General features: G+C 54.2%; 10 protein-coding genes across 10 annotated transcripts; 6 read left to right on the top strand and 4 right to left on the bottom strand.

The window, feature by feature from the left end:
* Window positions 1-760: 760 nt before the first annotated feature.
* On the top strand, window positions 761-1,467 carry J4E86_001712 (uncharacterized protein; the record flags this gene model as incomplete). Its single annotated transcript, XM_051442277.1, has 3 exons — window positions 761-799; window positions 895-1,394; window positions 1,443-1,467. 3 exons carry the CDS (start codon window positions 761-763, stop codon window positions 1,465-1,467), a joined length of 564 nt encoding a protein of 187 aa, XP_051305865.1.
* A 390-nt stretch (window positions 1,468-1,857) lies between these two features.
* Window positions 1,858-2,721, top strand: J4E86_001711 (uncharacterized protein; the record flags this gene model as incomplete). Its single annotated transcript, XM_051442276.1, has 3 exons — window positions 1,858-2,083; window positions 2,133-2,335; window positions 2,383-2,721. The coding sequence occupies 3 exons, from the start codon at window positions 1,858-1,860 to the stop codon at window positions 2,719-2,721; spliced, it is 768 nt and encodes a 255-aa protein (XP_051305864.1).
* Window positions 2,722-3,124: 403 nt separating this feature from the next.
* On the top strand, window positions 3,125-3,981 carry J4E86_001710 (uncharacterized protein; the record flags this gene model as incomplete). Its single annotated transcript, XM_051442275.1, has 2 exons — window positions 3,125-3,835; window positions 3,913-3,981. 2 exons carry the CDS (start codon window positions 3,125-3,127, stop codon window positions 3,979-3,981), a joined length of 780 nt encoding a protein of 259 aa, XP_051305863.1.
* Window positions 3,982-5,491: 1,510 nt separating this feature from the next.
* On the top strand, window positions 5,492-6,557 carry J4E86_001709 (uncharacterized protein; the record flags this gene model as incomplete). The annotated part of the gene is made up of 2 exons (XM_051442274.1): window positions 5,492-5,726; window positions 5,788-6,557. 2 exons carry the CDS (start codon window positions 5,492-5,494, stop codon window positions 6,555-6,557), a joined length of 1,005 nt encoding a protein of 334 aa, XP_051305862.1.
* Window positions 6,558-6,697: 140 nt separating this feature from the next.
* Window positions 6,698-7,757, bottom strand: J4E86_001708 (uncharacterized protein; the record flags this gene model as incomplete). Its single annotated transcript, XM_051442273.1, has 2 exons — window positions 6,698-7,620; window positions 7,724-7,757. 2 exons carry the CDS (start codon window positions 7,755-7,757, stop codon window positions 6,698-6,700), a joined length of 957 nt encoding a protein of 318 aa, XP_051305861.1.
* Window positions 7,758-8,362: 605 nt separating this feature from the next.
* Window positions 8,363-9,708, bottom strand: J4E86_001707 (uncharacterized protein; the record flags this gene model as incomplete). The annotated part of the gene is made up of 2 exons (XM_051442272.1): window positions 8,363-9,394; window positions 9,466-9,708. 2 exons carry the CDS (start codon window positions 9,706-9,708, stop codon window positions 8,363-8,365), a joined length of 1,275 nt encoding a protein of 424 aa, XP_051305860.1.
* A 707-nt stretch (window positions 9,709-10,415) lies between these two features.
* J4E86_001706 (uncharacterized protein) lies at window positions 10,416-11,346 on the top strand (the record flags this gene model as incomplete). Its single annotated transcript, XM_051442271.1, has 6 exons — window positions 10,416-10,422; window positions 10,478-10,517; window positions 10,663-10,676; window positions 10,760-10,915; window positions 10,963-10,997; window positions 11,050-11,346. 6 exons carry the CDS (start codon window positions 10,416-10,418, stop codon window positions 11,344-11,346), a joined length of 549 nt encoding a protein of 182 aa, XP_051305859.1.
* Window positions 11,347-12,029: 683 nt separating this feature from the next.
* J4E86_001705 (uncharacterized protein) lies at window positions 12,030-12,347 on the top strand (the record flags this gene model as incomplete). The annotated part of the gene is made up of 1 exon (XM_051442270.1): window positions 12,030-12,347. The coding sequence occupies one exon, from the start codon at window positions 12,030-12,032 to the stop codon at window positions 12,345-12,347; it is 318 nt and encodes a 105-aa protein (XP_051305858.1).
* A 4,299-nt stretch (window positions 12,348-16,646) lies between these two features.
* On the bottom strand, window positions 16,647-17,024 carry J4E86_001704 (uncharacterized protein; the record flags this gene model as incomplete). Its single annotated transcript, XM_051442269.1, has 2 exons — window positions 16,647-16,794; window positions 16,846-17,024. 2 exons carry the CDS (start codon window positions 17,022-17,024, stop codon window positions 16,647-16,649), a joined length of 327 nt encoding a protein of 108 aa, XP_051305857.1.
* A 392-nt stretch (window positions 17,025-17,416) lies between these two features.
* J4E86_001703 (uncharacterized protein) lies at window positions 17,417-18,205 on the bottom strand (the record flags this gene model as incomplete). The annotated part of the gene is made up of 3 exons (XM_051442268.1): window positions 17,417-17,581; window positions 17,866-17,936; window positions 18,001-18,205. The coding sequence occupies 3 exons, from the start codon at window positions 18,203-18,205 to the stop codon at window positions 17,417-17,419; spliced, it is 441 nt and encodes a 146-aa protein (XP_051305856.1).
* Window positions 18,206-18,248: the final 43 nt, after the last annotated feature.

Genomic DNA, 18,248 nt, shown 5'->3' with positions numbered 1-18,248 from the left:
ATGTCGGATATCGATGCAGAACGCCGTGTCGCAATCACGTGCAGCGGATATCACAGCAAGCGAGGACACTAGTGCGGATACCCGTGTCATCCCACCTTTTTCGGGGTTGGAAGGGCGCGGATATCGTGCGCGTAAGCCTGGCAACAATCACGATTGCAGTGGGCAGTGGGTAGGAACGATTTTGCGTCATGCATACCTAGGTAGTCAACGACGCACACCTGGGCATGCACAGACGCTAGTTCAAATCATCTTGCACTCGCAGCCACACCATAACTTTACTGCAGCCAGCAGGTGGGAAGGTGATGTACGGTGGAGCTGCGAGCCATCTACTATCAATGCCTTCAGCCGGGACGCTTCTCAGATCCGGCAAAGTATCAATAGACCCAGCAATCAGAGGCGTTCATGCAGCGATGTTGACCGTGAAGCGCACCAGTACCTTGCGGGATGAGGGTTTCACAGAGGAATTGACAGTGAAAGAGTGATTCATCAAGAAGAGTGATTGAGATTAGAGCCAAAGCGACAGAGTGCGAGTGTACCTAAGTAGTCGCAGGTCTGATTAAGGAACGACAATGATGTTCGCGACACGCCTGACGAATGAAAAGGCGCGAGTATCAAAGCGGATAGTGCCGTCTTGGCATCCATCGAGCTTCGCGAACATCACCAAGCGTCACGATAGTCGACCCAAACGCGCAACAGCACGGCACCGGCCCATTGACCTATTGACACCCTTGCAGTCTGTCTGGAAGGCCAATCCCTCAAGATGTCTGTCGCCAAGAATGTGAAGACTACTGTCTTTTCGGTACGCAGCCCGAACCGATCTCGAATGCCTTTACTTCGCCGCCCCTCTTCAGCCATTAACCATTGCGAACACGGGTACTGACTGTAGACCTGTAGAAATACACTGTCCAGCCTACCGGAATCTATGCCGCGATTAACAGGCTCTTCGCGCTCGACCCCAAGCGCTCCACGGGTATCCCCATGAACCCGCAATTCCGCAACCCACCCCCAGGCGGTCTGGACCCCAACTCTTACGACGACCCCGTCACTCTTCCTGCCGCTGATATCGCCGAGAACCCATACTGGAAGCGCGACGTGCGACGACGATACCCCAGGCTCTCGACAGTCACCCAGTCCGACGCGGTCGCGCTGCTCGAAGTTGGAAGCGCGGCAGCACCCAAGCAGGAGCTGATTGGCGAGGCAGGCACAAAGTCGCTGGTTGCGGCGAAAGAGGAAGGCGCCAAGGGACTGGCGGTCGCGTTTGAGAAGAACACTGGACTTGCAAAGGATGTACTGGGTCCTGGTGGTATGCCTCCGCTACCAAGCGGGCTACACAACACCCTTGCTGGCGGACACAAGCGATACGAGCTGGAGAACGAGCAGTCATATGGCACAGCGTAGGTATTTTCATCTGATTTTACAGGAACGACACTAACGCGATACAGATACCCATGCCGGACGTTTGCTTAGAGTACAAGATGAACTGGGTAGGTAGAGAAAGATGATCCGTTTTCTGTATATATGGAGACATTTCTTCCATGCTTTCCGTGTAGCCATCAGTGAACTTTCACAACACCCCTTGTCATGAGCGCGTGGGAGTGTAGTAGGTGGAGCGCACGTGTCCGAATGTCTGATCCATGTCTCTTGTGTCTCACCGTGAGTTTGTGTCGATTCTTCACCTCGCATCCTTTGTTGTTCCTTATCGTCCGTCACCGCGTCGAGAAAGGAAAGCACGACGTGTGTTGATGTCTTGGCGCTGTTGACAGCGACTGCCTCGCCGTCACTTCCATATCCCAACTGCTCCCACCATCCACCCCCGCGTCGCTCCTGTCCTCTTTCCACATCGTCGCAACCGCAGTCATGAGCGCTGTGTCGGAGAAGGGACCAACAGAGCTGGGCGCTGATCCCCTCAACTTCATCTACGCCTGCTCGGTGTGTTGCGCCTCCTTCGCCGATGTCTACGAAGGCCACAACGAGACAGTCCGTGGCCTGTCAGATGGTATCAACCCGAAAGAGCGCCTTGTGACGCGCCTGTTCCTCGCCAGTTGCTGTCATGTCTTCTGCAGCAGTCATTTGGAGGGCGGCGGTAAGTGAAGCGCGACCGCACATTAGGCAGCTGCTGACAGCCACGACAGGACCGCCTTTCCACACAGCCGGACAGCGACCCCAATCACCCTGTCCCGTCTGTATCAAAGAGAAAGGCGACAGTGAGCCGCGCGATCTCTTCTCGATACGCGGCTTCAAGAAAGATGAATACGATCCTCAGATTCCGCTCGCATGGTTCACCGCGCCTCCCATCCGCCTCGATGGTAGCGGAAAAGAGATGGAGGCATTGCGCGTACGTCATGTCACCCAGAGGTCATGACACCAGCTAACAATAATCAGTTCCAGTATATTGCGCTTATTCGATACTGCCAGAACACCTATGCGACCCGCAAGCCCCTTCAAGAAGCCTTAACCAATATGGAGAAGAAACTGGCTAGTGTGCAGGATCTTGCCTCCAAGGAACACGCGAAAGTCGTTACACTCCAGCAAGAGAACGAGCGACTACGACTGCAGAAGGATCAGTTTCAAGCCATGAAAGCCGAGGTTCAGCGACTCCAGGGTCTCGATGAAGAGGTTGCGCATTTTCGCGATGTCAACCCAAAGGACCTCGCAACATTCCTGGCAAACAAGTCAGCAATTCGCCATTACTTGAAGCTTGTGCCTATGCTAGTCGAGTAGGCCGAATACGCCATGCTACGAGGCATTTGCTAACCGCTCCAGTCAAAACGAGAGGATGCAGAAGCGACTTGCCCAACTCGGCTTTGCGATGGCACTAGAACCTGTACCTAACTTCAAAGGCATTGACCCCCACGCATTCAATAGCGACGAAGCATCGCCTGAGCGCAGCGGACGATCGGACGGTAAATTACGAACAACTGCCTCCAGTCATACCGCCGGTAGATCGGCTCATACAACTGGGCGATTGGGAACAGCATCTTCTGGGTCCTTTGTCCCGCGACCCATGAAGCGGCAACGCCTCGAGTCACCCCTTCCCACCAATACCCAAGTTGGCCATCCTTCAAGCCGAGATGCCATGCCACCTCCGCCAAAGCCGATGTCCAGGATGCAATCCATGCGCAAGATGTTTCCGAGCCTGCGAAAGAAGTTCTCCAGTGACCGCTCCAGGTCCGCAGCAGATGGATCCTTCGAGGACGATGCAGACGTGCAAATGTATGATAACGGACACTGGCAAGATGTTGAAGTCAGTCGTCACCCGGGACGCGATGACTTCCGCGACGAGACACCGTACATGTCGGGAGCGCTGCCCGTAGAACAGCCCCATCAAGCCTCTGACGTTCGAGGATCGCAGCTACTTGCTAGCGTAGGCCTCAAAGACAACCGGCCAAACTTCACATTCCGAGCATCGTCTCCAGTCAAGATGGACAAGCAAAGCAGTGGCCATTGTCCGGTTCATTTGCCTACTGAGCCTTCATACATTCGTCTTATGGATGGTTTGTCGCGCGACAATGGGATGGAGCTCGGTCTGAAAGATCCTCGCGAGCAGACAAGCACGGACTATCGTAACGATGGCAGGAATAGGCAAGTACTACCTGCTTATCGACATGAGCACAACGCCGAACGAGTTGATGACCGGAGGCCTTTGGATCTTGGACATCCGTTCATGCACCAGTCGCCACACAGATCTCCGGCCTCTGTCGATGCGCGTCAATATCCTTCTAGCGACCACCAGACTAACGAATACACAAACAGAGCTCACGGCATGCCGGATCTTGGCCCCACTACGCCAGCACCGAGGCGCCAACAAAATCCCGGCCATCAGATCGAGAGTGTAGTAAGTCCCTATTTCCGAACCGGTCATAACCAGGCCCGAGTCCATCCATCGCCCGGCCGCGCTGAACTTCAGAATAGTTCCGATCATTCCGGCGATTATCAGTCACGAAGGTCAAGGACGAACCAACCTCGGGCCGGCTGGGTTGAGGCTCGCAGTCTAAACGGTCTCTCATTCTTCGATTCACCCGTCGATTCTAGGAACGAGCCTATCGAGGTGGACCACCGCCGCAGATTGGTAGAGCTAGCACCAACGTCATACTCACATCAGCATCAAAGACGTCATCTTAATTCACGTGGCTTCATCATACGCCCGGAAGAGGGACGCTCACCGTATACCAGCGACAGTGCCTATGGCTCTTCCCAAAACCGAGAACTTTACAATAGAGACGCGCCCAATTATTCCCAAGCAGTGGTTGATGTACCGCCCGCATATCGCCCAAGTCGTTCCCGCATCGGTCAGGTGCCCTCTATCATGCCTTCCATTGTTCCAAGCCGTCCACCTGCCCGGGTCCAACCTCAATGGGAGAACCTGCAGCGAGCGGGCGTCAGGAGTAGTCGTAATGCTTTCAGTAGTGTTGCTGGGAACAATTATGCTGCGCCTTCGAGGACTGTCTTCCCCAGCGCTGGTCGGCGCAATGTTAGACGGTAAAGGCAACCTATGCGTTTCTTTTCCTATCGAATAGTCAATTGGAGCACTTGGCTTCATGAATGGCCATTGTCGCATGGCGATTCGGCGTGTGTATGACCGGACAAAGAAATGATTAGATTTCCAGTTCTGCTATCAGCGATTTTCATCTGTGAGCTACTCCTGCAAGACAAAATTTTAGGTACGATCAGCGTCAACCTCGTCTATATGCTCAACTGTTAAACACCCCTTTATGACTACGATTGCAGCATGCAAAACGGAGATGCGCACCGCGTTCCGCAGACCGTTCGATGCGACGATCAAAAACCATCGCAGTGAGCGGATTTGCTGTCACGCATCGCGTTCAATCAAGAGTTTGCCCCATGATGCTTAGCACGCCCACGCCTTCCCTCTCTGAACACGGAGTCTGTCGATTCGACTCACATGTGGGTAGACAGCCGGCAGATGGGAAGCTAGGACGAATGCGGTAAGGATCAAGGAGGTTTAATATGCGAGGACTATGCAACGAAGCTTCCTCTGCATGCAAGGGCCAATGCCGATTTTCGATGACATTCATTGGCGGAGTATCATGCGCAACTTATTGTGTCACATACGCACCTGATTACTTATTCTCCATGTTGCAGAACTTCGACAGTTGGCGCGATGGTTTCATCTTAGCGTTTTTCTTTGCCGACTGGCCGTTGAAGCCCGCCCACGAATCGTAACCCCTGCGTCCCCGCAAAGCCACCGCGCATGACCCACGATCCCGGTTATTGAAGCTTCCCTTAATATGACCAAGCAATCTATCAGGCACCGCGGCTTCAAAGCTTCAGAACTATGATGCCACATCCATCACTTTCATATTGGCATCAGATGAAGGCCCACTCATTGCCATGGAAGAAACGGAAGGCAAAGCCCGTCCATTTGTGGGGCATTGAATCATTGGCATGCGAACTATTCGCAGTATAAGAATAATGTTTGCCCAGCGGGTGAAACATAGGACTGTGGAAGTATTCTTCGCTTCTCTACACCATGCTATTCAAAACTCTTTTGGCGGCGGCCGCTTTGGCCAGCACCGCTTTCGCGGCTCCTGCTGAAAAACGCCAAACCTCTCGCAAGATGAAGTGGTTCGGTATTAACGAGTCTGGTGCCGAATTTGGCGAGAAGAACTTCACAGGTGTCTACGGAAAAGAATACACCTGGTACGATCTCAACACCATCGACAAGTTCATGGACGAGGGAATGAACATGTTCCGCCTGAACTTCTGTAAGTCACACAAACCCCATATCCCACATCTTCCCAAAGACCACGACCTAACACCCCCCAGTAATGGAGCGCTTAACCCCCAACTCCCTCACCGGCGCCTTCGACCCCCTCTACCTCGGCAACCTCACCGAGCAAGTAAACCACATAACCTCCAAAGGCTCGTACGCCATGATTCAACCTCATAATTATGGCCGCTTCCTGGGAAACATCATCACCGACACCGCCGCCTTCAAAACCTGGTGGACCAACGTCGCCGCCGAATACAAAGACAACGACCTCGTCGTCTTCGACACAAACAACGAATACCACGACATGGACCAACAACTCGTCTTCGACCTAAACCAAGCCGCCATCGACGGTGTCCGCGCCGCAGGCGCCACTAAACAATACATCACCCCCGAAGGCAACAGCTGGACCGGCGCGTGGACGTGGATTTCCTCTGGCAATGGCGCCAGCATGGTTAATCTGAAAGACCCCGAGAACAAACTCGTGTACCAAATGCACCAGTACCTCGACACTGACGGCTCTGGTACTTCGGCCACGTGTGTTAGCGCCACGATTTTCAAAGAGAGGCTTCAGGCTGCGACTAAGTGGCTCAAGGATAATAAGAAGCAGGGTGTGATTGGTGAGTTTGCGGGTGGGAACAATGCGCAGTGTATTTCTGCGTTGCAGGATGGGTTGAAGTACATGGGCGAGAACAGCGATGTTTGGCTCGGAGGAATCTGGTGGGCGGCCGGGCCGTGGTGGGCGGATTATATTTATAATATGGAGCCTACGACGGGAGTTGCTTGGACGGGGATTTTACCCAAGATTAAGAGTTACTTCCTGTAGATGGGGAGGGCTCGTGAGATTGAGGGTGGTTGTATATACGTTACTCTTTTCTTCTTGTAGATATTCATATAAAGAAGCTTTCATTCGCTACCGTTCCTGCTCACCTCAATGCACCCCGTGCTGTATCCAACCATCCCCATCTAAGGCTGCCCCTCCCAAGCCCTACTCAAATACTCCTCCGCACTCATCAACTTGTACTCGGGGAACCGCTGATTAAACTCATCACTAACATCCCAAGCCCCCCTCCTAATCGCCTCAAAGAACATGATGACAAACTGCTTGCTGAAACCCTCCCTCACCTCATCCGTAACAGTAGGATGACTGATCAACGGCAACCAACTCGCTTTCAATTCTCCCTTGGCTAGATCCTCACTCTTGACATACTCGACGAGCCAGTCGCCGCCTCTGATCTTCTTGCCTAGAGCAAGCAGTTCGTTGATGGAAGTACGGCATCCCCTAATACCACCGATCTTCGGCCACGGACGCGTGTCGTCTAGCGCGCGAGCGAGGATCTCACAGTCGTCTTGGATGGCGGTGATGACGATGGGTTGGTTTCCATCGTCTAAAACCATGGCACGTCGGTTTTCAAAATCGAGGAAGAAGGGCCAGGTGTAGAGGTCGCGTTCGAGCGGGTATGGATGCGCGAAGTAGTCCATGAAGATGGAGGGTTGGAAGAGGCAGTACTGCATCGATCCTAGTTCGCCCTTGGCATCCAGGTCTTCGAGGTACTTCCGGATGAAGTCTTTGTTGTCGTAGCTGGGAACGCCGGCGTAGTTTGCGATGCCCCATTCGCTGGGTGCGAAGCGGGAGACGCCTGCGGCGATGGCGGCATGGATTAGGTTCTTCTGGGCGACGTTGTCGGTGTCGAGGTGGACGACGAAGAAGGATAGGAGGGTATGGAAGCCCTGGAGAGCCGTGGTGAGGCCATTGAGGTCTGTGTAGTCGACTTGCTTGTAGGTGACTTTGGGGGATGGGTGGGGTTTAGTTGGGGCGGACCGCGTGAAGATGGTGATGTCGTGCTTGCCGGAGGCGATTGTGGACTTGAGCAAGTTGGTTGCGACGTCTTTGGACCGCGTTAGCAAGGTACGGTATTTCTAGCAATGGATGAGTGCCATCTAGTGTCTCGATAGAGGCGGGGTAGGCATATGGAATGGGAGGAAGCATACTTCCGGTGCCGCCTGCGACTGCGATCTTGACCATGATTGCACGTGATTCTATATCGCTCTTCTGATGTCGAAGGATTCAACTGTCAGCGCTACGGAGTACATGCTCCCTCTTTTTGTATCTTTAACGGCCGCTATCTATTGCTCCGCTTTGAGCCCCCGCAATTTTTCGCTGCGAAGGCGTGTCTTCGGCGGTGTACGGCATGGTCCTGACTCGTGTCGCAAAACCTCAAGATCTGGAGCTACGATCTCGGCTATCGCGATACCATTGATGTTTGAGTATTTCTTGTAATGCTCGACGCATACCGATTGCATGATAAGCTGCGACTGGGCTGAGCGCCCTTTACCGATGTTGCCGGCGATCTCATACGAGCTGCCACAAGAGCGCGGTGCTGTACGACCCAACGTAATGTGTTGCTTGGTAAGCGTTGACTGTTGATCTTGGTTGACTTCAAATGCACAGTGCGGCGAATCGAAACGCCTTTGTTAAGTACTGCGAGACAATAGATTGGCCGACCAGGTTTGAGAATGAGAATGTAGAAAAGATTGGAAAGACAGAAGAAGTGACAAAGACCGTAAGTGGCGAACAGATGGATGTCCGTAAGTAAATGTCAAGTAAATGGCAGCAAAACATCGTAATGCTCAAGCATCGATCAACGGTACCGCCGGTAAAGGCTTCTCGGGCAGGGGTTTACTCGGCAGCGGCTTCAACGCATCCTCATACGCCGGTGGTCTTGAGGAGCTGCCTTCATCCGGATCATCGCGGTACGCGCCGTGAGCGTTCAGCAGTGCGCCTTCTTCTTCAGCCACCCTATCCCTCCTCATGTTCTCCCAGACATCCTCCATGCCGTCCCACTTCATGAGCTCGCGCTGCGCAACGATCCACCAATACATCTTCCATAGAAGAAAGATAGTGAACAAGCCGCCAACAACGCTGCTGAAGATGACCCAGAACAGGCCCCACCATTCCCAGTGAACAAATTCGCCGAACATGTCGCGAAGCGTTCCTTTCTTGCCGTAGTATCCCCATTCTTCTTTGCGATACAGAAATCGGCTCCCCTCTAGTTCCCAGACGTCGCTGCCAAGGAAGTGACCTATTGTGCCCCAAATCGTCAAAGACTTCTTGAGAGGAAAGGTGTAGGCTCGAGCTACTAGGCGCACATCGACGATTTGGTACTCGTAGATCTGGTCGTCCGTGGTAGATTGGCCGAACGGGTCGGCGACCTTGGCTGGTCCTCCTTTGTCTCCTCTCTTCAATGGTATTCCTTTGATGCGCATCCACAGCATCTTCTGCTCCGGGTTGTTGAACTTCCAAAGAGGGTCATCGGGGTACCGCGACTTCCCAATCACGTCCAGCGCAACGCTCCAGTATTCCGCATGCGCGTCATCGCCTTCTTGGTTATCGCTCGGGTTCGTGATATATAAATAATCGATATACATTCGCGGGGCATGTGTCAAAGGTACTTCGTGGCACCATCGTCCTCTGTCACTCCAGCTTTCTCGACAATACGGGTCTTCGGAAGTTAGGCCCCAGTACAGTTCCGCATGGGAGAAGTTCTGGCGATATCGTGTAACGAGGAAGGTGGACGGTGTGGGTATGGTCGGTAAGGGATATAGCGGGCGATCGTTGAGGAGGACTGTGCGATTATCGTGCGTGAGAGTTACGTTGAGAAGCTATAGCGCTCAGGCTGGTTAGCACCGCTCTTTAGGCACATGCTGGACTTAGGCTCGACACTTATACATACAAGCACATTATCACCAGTTATGACCTCGTGATCTTCAGGGTCCTCATAAGGGCAGTCCTTGCATTCTATCTTCGCGATGTAGGACGATCCGGGTACCACGGCTGCGACCGGTGCGATGGGCGCCTCGCAACCTTCAGGCACTTTTCCTCTTCCATCCAGGTCGCAGTCGAGGACTTCGGGAATATCTGCGGCATAGGCCGAGGACAGAAGGCCGGCCAGCAGCGCGATACCGGACAGCAGCATGGTGGGCTGGTGGTGGAATGATCGAAGGCAGGTGCCTGGCGCTCGTCGCTGCCGCCGCTGTCAGGGGCGTAGCGTGGCGGAGCCTTGCAGGGGTGTCGCGCGATCAGCCGGCGATCATGAGGCACGAACGCTGGTTCCCCCGCCAAACTTCTCTGCCACCTCCGACATGCCGCATCGGAGGATATTGATGTTGACGGCGATGCCATCATTATGTTCCCATGTCTCATGGAGTGTACTAATACCACTGAGGTCTATTGCTTACGTGACTATGCTCTGCCACAGGGAGCCAAGTCGAGCAGACCATTGACATCCTCCCTCTGTAAAACGAACCCTTTGTCTACGTCCAGCGGTTGCTATCTTCTGCTCACATCAAGCGTGGTTGCTATAAGTGATGTCTTCTTCGCGGCGGTTCCTTTCTATTTGCTATCAAACCATGTCGAACACATGTCTACTCAATGGTATCCTCTCTGCTACTCCCATCGTCTTCCACCGCGATTATGGCGCAGCTTTCCTGTGAGCGACGTAGTGGAAACATCATTAGAGTCGACGATCACCTGGAGATTGAATTCCACCGGACATCCATCGATCCAAACCGACATCTGGCCGATCTGCTTCCTGACGACGGTATATTTCCTCTGCATTTTCTGCAAAGAGATAGCAATCGGCAGCAGTTTGATGAGGCAAAATGTAGGGGGCTGTATCTACACATGAGCCGTGAGTTAGATACCAGCGGATCGACTCAGATGTGCTAACCATGGAGCAACTGCAGAGAGTGAAGCCATGTGGATCAAGCATGACGCAGACAGGCTGTACGTGATCCGTATCTACGTCGACAACGTGAATGTGGTAACAGGCCAAACTTCGCAAGTACAAGGCCAGCAAGATTATTTTATCGTGCCCGATCAGGCCTTCGTCAATGGACACAAATCCAACATCAATGCGCTAACGACACAGTTTCGCCGTCCACCGTATGCAGCCAATTCTACACAGCAAGATGCCCAGACCATACGTTTCGAGATAACGCCATCCACGAACACTAAAACACTAACAGTAATCGATGTGGGTGTTGAGAGTCAAGAACTTTGCCAAGCTGTGGTGACGTTACCCGGCATGACTGTCAGGGACTTCACGAGAAAGTATGAGCTTCAATTCGAAGACGGTGTTATTATATCGGCTAGTCTTACTAGTCAGGGAGAACAAGTTGACGGTATGATGAGCAATCATGTGATGTAACACAAGCTGACTCGATCGTAGACACTTCGTTATTTGCTGATTGCGAGAATCTTTCTGTACGTCTTAACGTCTCTTCACGACGAAGATCACGCTAAATGTCATTCATAGAATTACACAGTAGTACCGGATCACCGCGGCGGACAACTACGCTCTCGCCTGCTCAAACTCGACACTTATCCATCTATCGGATGGGAGCCACATCGCACAACTATCTTCAACGTTTACATGCTCAATTCGAAAGCAGCTTGCGACCTATTTGGTACGCCCAGGTTTGAAGGGATTGACAAAGAAGAAGAGAGGTTGCATGGAGTCGATGGCATTCTCGTAAAATTCGACCCCGAACCAGCATCAACAAGACCCCTGGTACCGTTTCGTAGAGTACCGCAACCCCTCGAGATCTATTGAGGGGCGCATGATACTATTTCCTAATACAACGAGGAGCATGGACGAAGTGGTCGAATCACCATGGTAAACGCTAAAGGCTGGGGGCTGGAAATCGACGAAAGGCGCTTGTCTCATATGTGAATATCTGATGTGAGTGGGTAATGTCGCATCAATCAAGTAGCCTAAGATCTTTCCAAACAACCTGCAAAGTGCGTTACGACTTCTGCGTGGCGATCGCGAATTCACGCATTAGATCTCAGCCACTCCTCCGTCTCCGTATCTTGCGTTCTCGCCCCTGCTGTCTGTCACGATTGCGGTCCGTAACGGCGTCGCTCGTGTAGTTATCGGCGTTGTTCCTGGGTTTCCTGTAGAGCCGGCGGCCCAGACGGTTGGCTACACTATGCTAGTCGAGATGACGGAACTTTAGGCGACGTTCCTTGATGCGAATGGCGCACGCGACAAATCAGTCGCGTCGAGTCGTGAAGTGGTTGGTTGTCGTTTCGAGTTGCTGGACCCTATGACGTCACTCATGAGATCACAACGCGTAACACACGACCTCGGTCCATGAATAGGTTTAACAACCCAACAACCTCACAACTCGAACACCTACACCAACAACTTCGAACTACCTACCGCCACGAATCTATCCAATTTTCAAACTATACAACCCAAACCACATACCAAGCCCACCAACCTCCGCCACAATGTCCAGTTCAACCTTCCAATCCTTCAGCACATCCTCCTCCAGCACAACCATCAACGGCCAAACAACCTCAAAGTCCGAACACACCTTCACAGACCCCAGCGGCACCCGCGTCGAGCGTACACATCAAGCTCCAGGCGAAGCGCCGCGCGTTGAGCGATTCGAAACGGATTCATCTGGAAGACAGCTAGAGGACCACAGACATGCGGATGCGAAGCGGATCCAGGATGTGACGGAAGAGGAGGACGCTAAGAGCAAAGAGAGGGAGTATGAGGAGAGGATGCAGGATGAGTATGCTAAGAGGGAGGGGGGTGCGTGAGTGAAAGGGATAAAGTGGACATAGTCGTTTTGAGTAGAGATATATCACGTCAAATACACATATCACAAAAGAGGTTTGCAGAATACAATGTGAGCGGGAAGACGCCACCGGCAAACAAGCAGGCAGCGAGGAGACTCCATTGACCTATGTACGCGGCCAGAGCGCGCCGAGAAGACACCCAGGAGGCTACAACCCCAGCCCAAACTCCCCAAACCCAGAACCAGAGAGAAAAGGCCGGAGCCAAACCATGTCGTCGTCGTCATCGTCGTTTTCGTCCTCGTCCTCATCCTCGTCCTCGTCCTCGTCGTCTTCGCGACAGTTGCTCAGCATAGTCGTGGAGAGCAACTGCATCGAGGGTGGCCAGGAAGCGGTGGAGCGGCCCGTGCGCCAGAGCCAACTCCTGCGGGGTGAAGGTCTGGTGACCATGCAGGGGCGGTGGCGGTGGCGGCGGGGGCTGCCACTGCTGTGGCGGCGGTGGAGGAGGCGGCGGAGGCGGAGGAGGAGGGGGAGGGGGCGGAGGGGGTGGAGGCGGAGAAGGGGGAGGCGAGGGAGGGACTTCCTCTTCATCGGCCTCAGGCCCAACTTGCGGAAGGTACCGCCTCATGCTCTTGTTGTTGCCGGTGTTATTCCGGACTTGGTGGTGTAGGATGGTGGGAGGTTGCCAAAAGGTGTTGGTGTTGGTGTTGTTGTTGGTGTTGAGCGAGGAGAGAAGACGGTTGTCTAGAAAGATCAAAATCTTTCTGACGGGGGCAGATTATTGTGGTAGCCAAAGAGCAGAAGAGGGATCCCCAAAGTCGCTTGTTTATATAGTCGGCGCCCCGAGGCCCCAGCGCCCCCGCCAAGACGAGAGCGACGGTGACCTGTACTCGACGACGACCCTTTATTGAGACCCAGTAAGGGGATACTATTGTTCAATGGCCATATAGCACCCAGCTCAGGCAATTGCAAGCTTTTCCGGGGCGTGCAGCACCTCTATTGTCTGCGTGAAGTACTGTTGACCATTTGGGTGACCCACTAGCGCCGGGATTCTGCTGGGGTTCTGTGACTACTATTGACCGTGAGGGTAAGCGGGGTATGGCGAGAGACCACCGAAGGTTATTGGTATTGTTGACGTAGCATCCCAAGAACGTGTACTGACCAGTCCTGTCCGGGATATCTTTCACCGACAGCAGTCTTACGAACCTCCGACGGCGACCTACTAGGACAACGTCCAATTCCGACTCTCCAACCTACGGCCTATATCGTACCGAAGCCAGCGCAAGGAAGCCACGATGGGTAAAAGGCAAGGCGATAGGCGAGCAGGAGGGAGGCCAGGGGAATACGCGGTTCCTGACATACGTAGACGGAGGCGGCAGGAACGGCGAGGACGCCTTGACCAAGCATGGAAGTAGGGCAGCAGCGGCAGGACGATGAGCCAAGGGGATACCATGGGCCCACGTAGGAGGCTCTTGAGACAATGGCCAGCATGTATCTGGCATGTAGCAGCCGCAGGCAGTCAGAGCGGTTAATCGCATGTCTTGAACACTTGGTGCTTGATCACCATGCTTGACCTTCGTGCTTGACATCGTATGAGACGATCCCTGATGTCTATAGTGCAAGCTACTCAAGAGCGCGTTGCATACAATCTGGCACTGTACGGGAGCTGAACGCAGGCATGCTGTCCCAGTGGGAGCTGTTTGGAAGTGAACGGATCGTAGAAGTCTTCCTCTAGCCTTTCCGCAGAAGGCCAGTAGGGTTTGGAATGGAGGCCTTCTTTGGCTGTGCAAGGCGCGACTCCCAGCTGTGCTTGTGTGCATGCTGATATTCGGACTGCTTGTTCACAATGGCTCTCCTGCTACGCTATGCTTGACACGTCTCCTCAGCTTTGATGAAGGGCGGGCTGCATTGGTGGGGCTGATATCGTACTCCGTCTCGCTCCGCCGACGGCCGCCTCAGCTTCACCACACACACGACCACAACGCCATCATAGGAATGTGACTACTCGCCAAACCTTGAGCAGAGCGTTTTCAAGCGCGAAAACCTCTGCTGCAACGGCCTCCTCGAAAGGCATCATGCCCCGCGACAGCAGGCTCGTTCAAGATCCTTTCACGGCAACGACCCACGACATCGCGCCACAAGCCCCTCGACCCCCAGGCCAACAAGAAGAAGATCAGCGAGCTTCTCATACATCAGGGCATCGCAGGCGACGGGCAGGATCGCGCGAGGTTCCTTCGAAGCCATGGCTAGCATCCTCTCACCCCTGACGGAGAGCTCACTCACCCCAAGGCAAAGGCAGCCGACGGAGTGGTAAGCTACTGCGCGGCCTTTACTGATGATTGACAGATGAGCGGCTTCCTGACAACGAGCAGTAGCGATACCATGCGCCCATGTGCGGCTTGCTCACTCCTGGGGTGGCGGGCTCCACCGCGGCGTTGAGAACGAGCTTGAAGACTCTTGCTACCCCAAGACGGCGACTGGGCACACCAGGTCTGGGGCCCATGTGGAGGATCTAAGAGCGACTGACAAAGGATACAGTGGTCTCAGACAAACTTTGGGCACTCCCTACAACCATTTCGACTCGCCGTCTTCCTCGCGCACGACATCCCACGAAGCCGCAGAGCGCCTCCGCTACGACCGATACCGCCGATGTGCCTTGATCGCAGGCCAAACATAATGCTTGAATGAGCTGCAGACCAAATGCGAGAGCAGCAACGGGCCAGACAACAGCGAGATAGAAGAGGCACCCCTTGGATGAAGGGTAGCTCGACGAAACGGCGGCGAAGGCTCCATACGCGACGGATACCGGCGATGAGCCACAGCGACATTCGAGCGGCATATCTGCTTCTCCCGCATGCACACTGCAACCGGGGAATGCGATCAGCGAATCGCGACCAATTTTTTTGAATGGCGCGGGGTACACCATCGACTGCGGACAGCCTCAAGCTTGAGACGCCCGGCAACACACAACGAGGGCACGAGCCTCAGGACGTTGGAGTTGGAGGACGAGGGCAGGACAGCGCGACTTTTCGCCCGTGAACCTCGCACGACGGAACAAGGCTATCCTCTCTGCGCATCCTCAGCGACCGAGCATCCAGCCGACCGTGCTGAGAGTCTTCGGCAAGGACCAAGGAGCCGCAGAATCGACGCGACATCTGGAACGATGGATAGCCTCGAACGTGTTCATCATAACACGAGAAATTCAATATATGCGCTTTCGATGTCAGGCATAGCGAAGCCGGCCATACTCTCGTCAGGTGGTCAAGATTCGGCTTTCGGAAGCGATGTCTTGAGGCTAAATGTCCTTATGAGCTCGGAACGGCGATGAGGATAGCATCAGGGTTGCGCGTATTCATGGCTGAGATATGCATGAGCATGCCGCTATGAGATGCGAGCAGATTACGCAGCGTCGCGCGGTCCGTAAGACGTCTTCCACGGCATGCGACGCCCTCACAACGGAAATCCGAAGACCATGGCGCACAGCTTTCTACGTTGCATGCCGCGGCAGTGTTTCCCTAGCTCTTTCTATCGCCAGCGAGATGAACGATGATACACCGGTATTACGAAATGATGGAAGATGAGTTGGCGAGCTTCTCGATGAAGTTTGCGAAGAAGGGGCGAAGACGTGCGGTCGGAAGTCCGGGAAGGATGACGCGCGGAAGCGAGTGTGGGTCGCCATCTTCCGCCCAGTCACCGTCGACGTGCAGCCGCAGACCATCCCTTGCCATCCTCACGGGCGATCTGGCATCTCCAGAATGCTTCGCCACTATCGCCATCAACAATGAATACATTCTGGTATGGGCCAGGGCAGGCAAACGTCAGCAAACATCCGATGATGAAGAGGGGGGTTACATACCGCTGCGAGGGTGGCAACACTGATTCGTTCACGACGCGATGCATGAGGCCCGCAGGCTAACGAAGACATGTGGTTTATTGGAGATAGATTGGAGATAGATTGGAGAACTTCATGCGCATTTGAACCTCAACTCGAAACCAAGACGTCGCTCATATCCCATCGCCAAATCCGTTTCCACAAGTCGCCACAAACTTCCAACACACCGCGCCGGGGGTTCCGACGACTTCCACCACCCTTTACCATTCATACACTGTGACCTTTCGCGTTCGGCCTCTTGCTATTTCCCACAAGTCGGACTGGTAATGTGGCTCTTCGATCCATCTCTTCCGCGCGGTTGATTTGGGGTTGTCTCTAGCATGATCGCCGCTGACCATCGCGTTGTAGATGCGCTCTACGTTGCGGTTGCGATCGCGTTCGAACCAGCTCGATAGTCGGGTCAGTGGCAGGATCCCTCCCGGTTCTAATCCTTACATCTGGAATATCCTTCCGCTTGGATGCGCCTTAGGTGCGTTGACGAACATGCGGATCTGCCACGCTGAGCACATGACGTTCTCGCAGATGCACTTCTCTTGTGCGAGGGCGGTGACGATGTCCTGTCGGCCAGGAAGCCGAGGTCTTTGTCCTTTTCCTGGATGGTGTCGACATGGACGACGTTGCAGGGTTCACCGATCCAACCCCCTAGAGATGAGGTCGACCTGGTTCTTGATATCCTCATAGTCGTCGTTGGTGAACTCCCACACAGCGTGCTCGGGGTTGGCATCGATGAACATGGCAAGGAACATCTGGCCTTCGAAAGGCTGGATGTCTCGGATGTCCTTGGCCATGGAGCGGGCGAGGTCGTCCATAGTCGCGTAGTGGGTGGCGAAACCGGGCCCTCGTCCTCGTCGGATCCTTCTTTCTTCCACGGCCGGCCAGCCTCACAAAATACAACTACTTGCGCTGACGTTTGTTTGCTGCGTTGTGAGGCTGGCCTTTTCGTTTCTTTTGACACAGCGTTGGGAGCGGCGCCGCAGAGGTGCCATGCGAACCCAACACAGAACACTCCATACGGCGCTCAGTACCGAGCCCGACGGCAGTATTCTGCATCAGGTCGCAGGCGACCTGAGGCGCCAACCACCCACCGGGGGACCCGATGGGTGGAAGGCGGCTTACACCGGCCGAAGCCTAGCAAAGTTAGCTCATGCCTCATGTCCGGTTTGGATAGGATGTTGCTTGGACGTACCGCTGCGGTGCCATGCTAAAACGTTCCGTGGATGGCATAGGCGCGAGCGATCCTCCCATAACGAACACATTCGTCCCACGAGTCTACGAATGCGAACTCGAGGTTCTTGGGTCCAATGTGTTCGTTGTAGAAGTTGCTCAAGCGCTCTACGACACCCACGGATGGAACCGGCGTTGCGGACTTGGTCCCATGTGAGGGTTGCCACGGTCTCCGTCACCGCGCCAAATGATATCAGCGTCTTACGATTTCCCACGAAGACCAAGGCTAGAAGCTTTTACGAACGAACAACTCTGCGCAACGAGTTCAATGCCGATGGTGGATAGGGCCCCGACCTCGCCCATACCCAGTCGCCCCCAACCGAATAACGTGGGACGTCCTTGATGATACTCGGCGTTCGTAACTTTGCACTCTTCATCGGACTATGCTTGTCAGTAGCTGGACGAGAGTATGCGAAAAGTACTCACGAGTGGCTTCTTCCGCGCCTTGCGCTTCTTCTTGCCGGAGGGACTCTGATCTTCCAAGTCGGCAACAACAGCTGCACATGCGCGGCTCGCACCACAGCGGAGACAGGCGGTGTTCTTCGCGAAGTTGTGGTCCACCTGAATTGCCGGGAGGGGACGTAGGAGGGATGCTGAGACCGAAACCCTGACCAACCTTGGACGCATTACCGTTGGGCTGGAAATGGTCTACATCAGTGTCCTTGGTCTTGACATCGGCGTGGCCATCCTTGTTTTGAGCACGGTGGTAGCTGCCGTCTCTCTCTTTGCACGACCAGGGCGATGGTATCATTCCCCGTTCAAGCATCTAAGCCTGCGTGTTAATCTCCATCCCGTATCCTACTCGTGTC

Source organism: Alternaria arbusti (genome assembly GCF_024043155.1).
Source record: "Alternaria arbusti strain BMP 1465 chromosome Unknown scaffold_2, whole genome shotgun sequence".
In the NCBI taxonomy this organism is placed as follows: Eukaryota; Fungi; Ascomycota; class Dothideomycetes; order Pleosporales; family Pleosporaceae; genus Alternaria; species Alternaria arbusti.
Note: the sequence above shows the minus strand (reverse complement) of the source record. Positions and strands in the feature narration are given on the sequence as shown.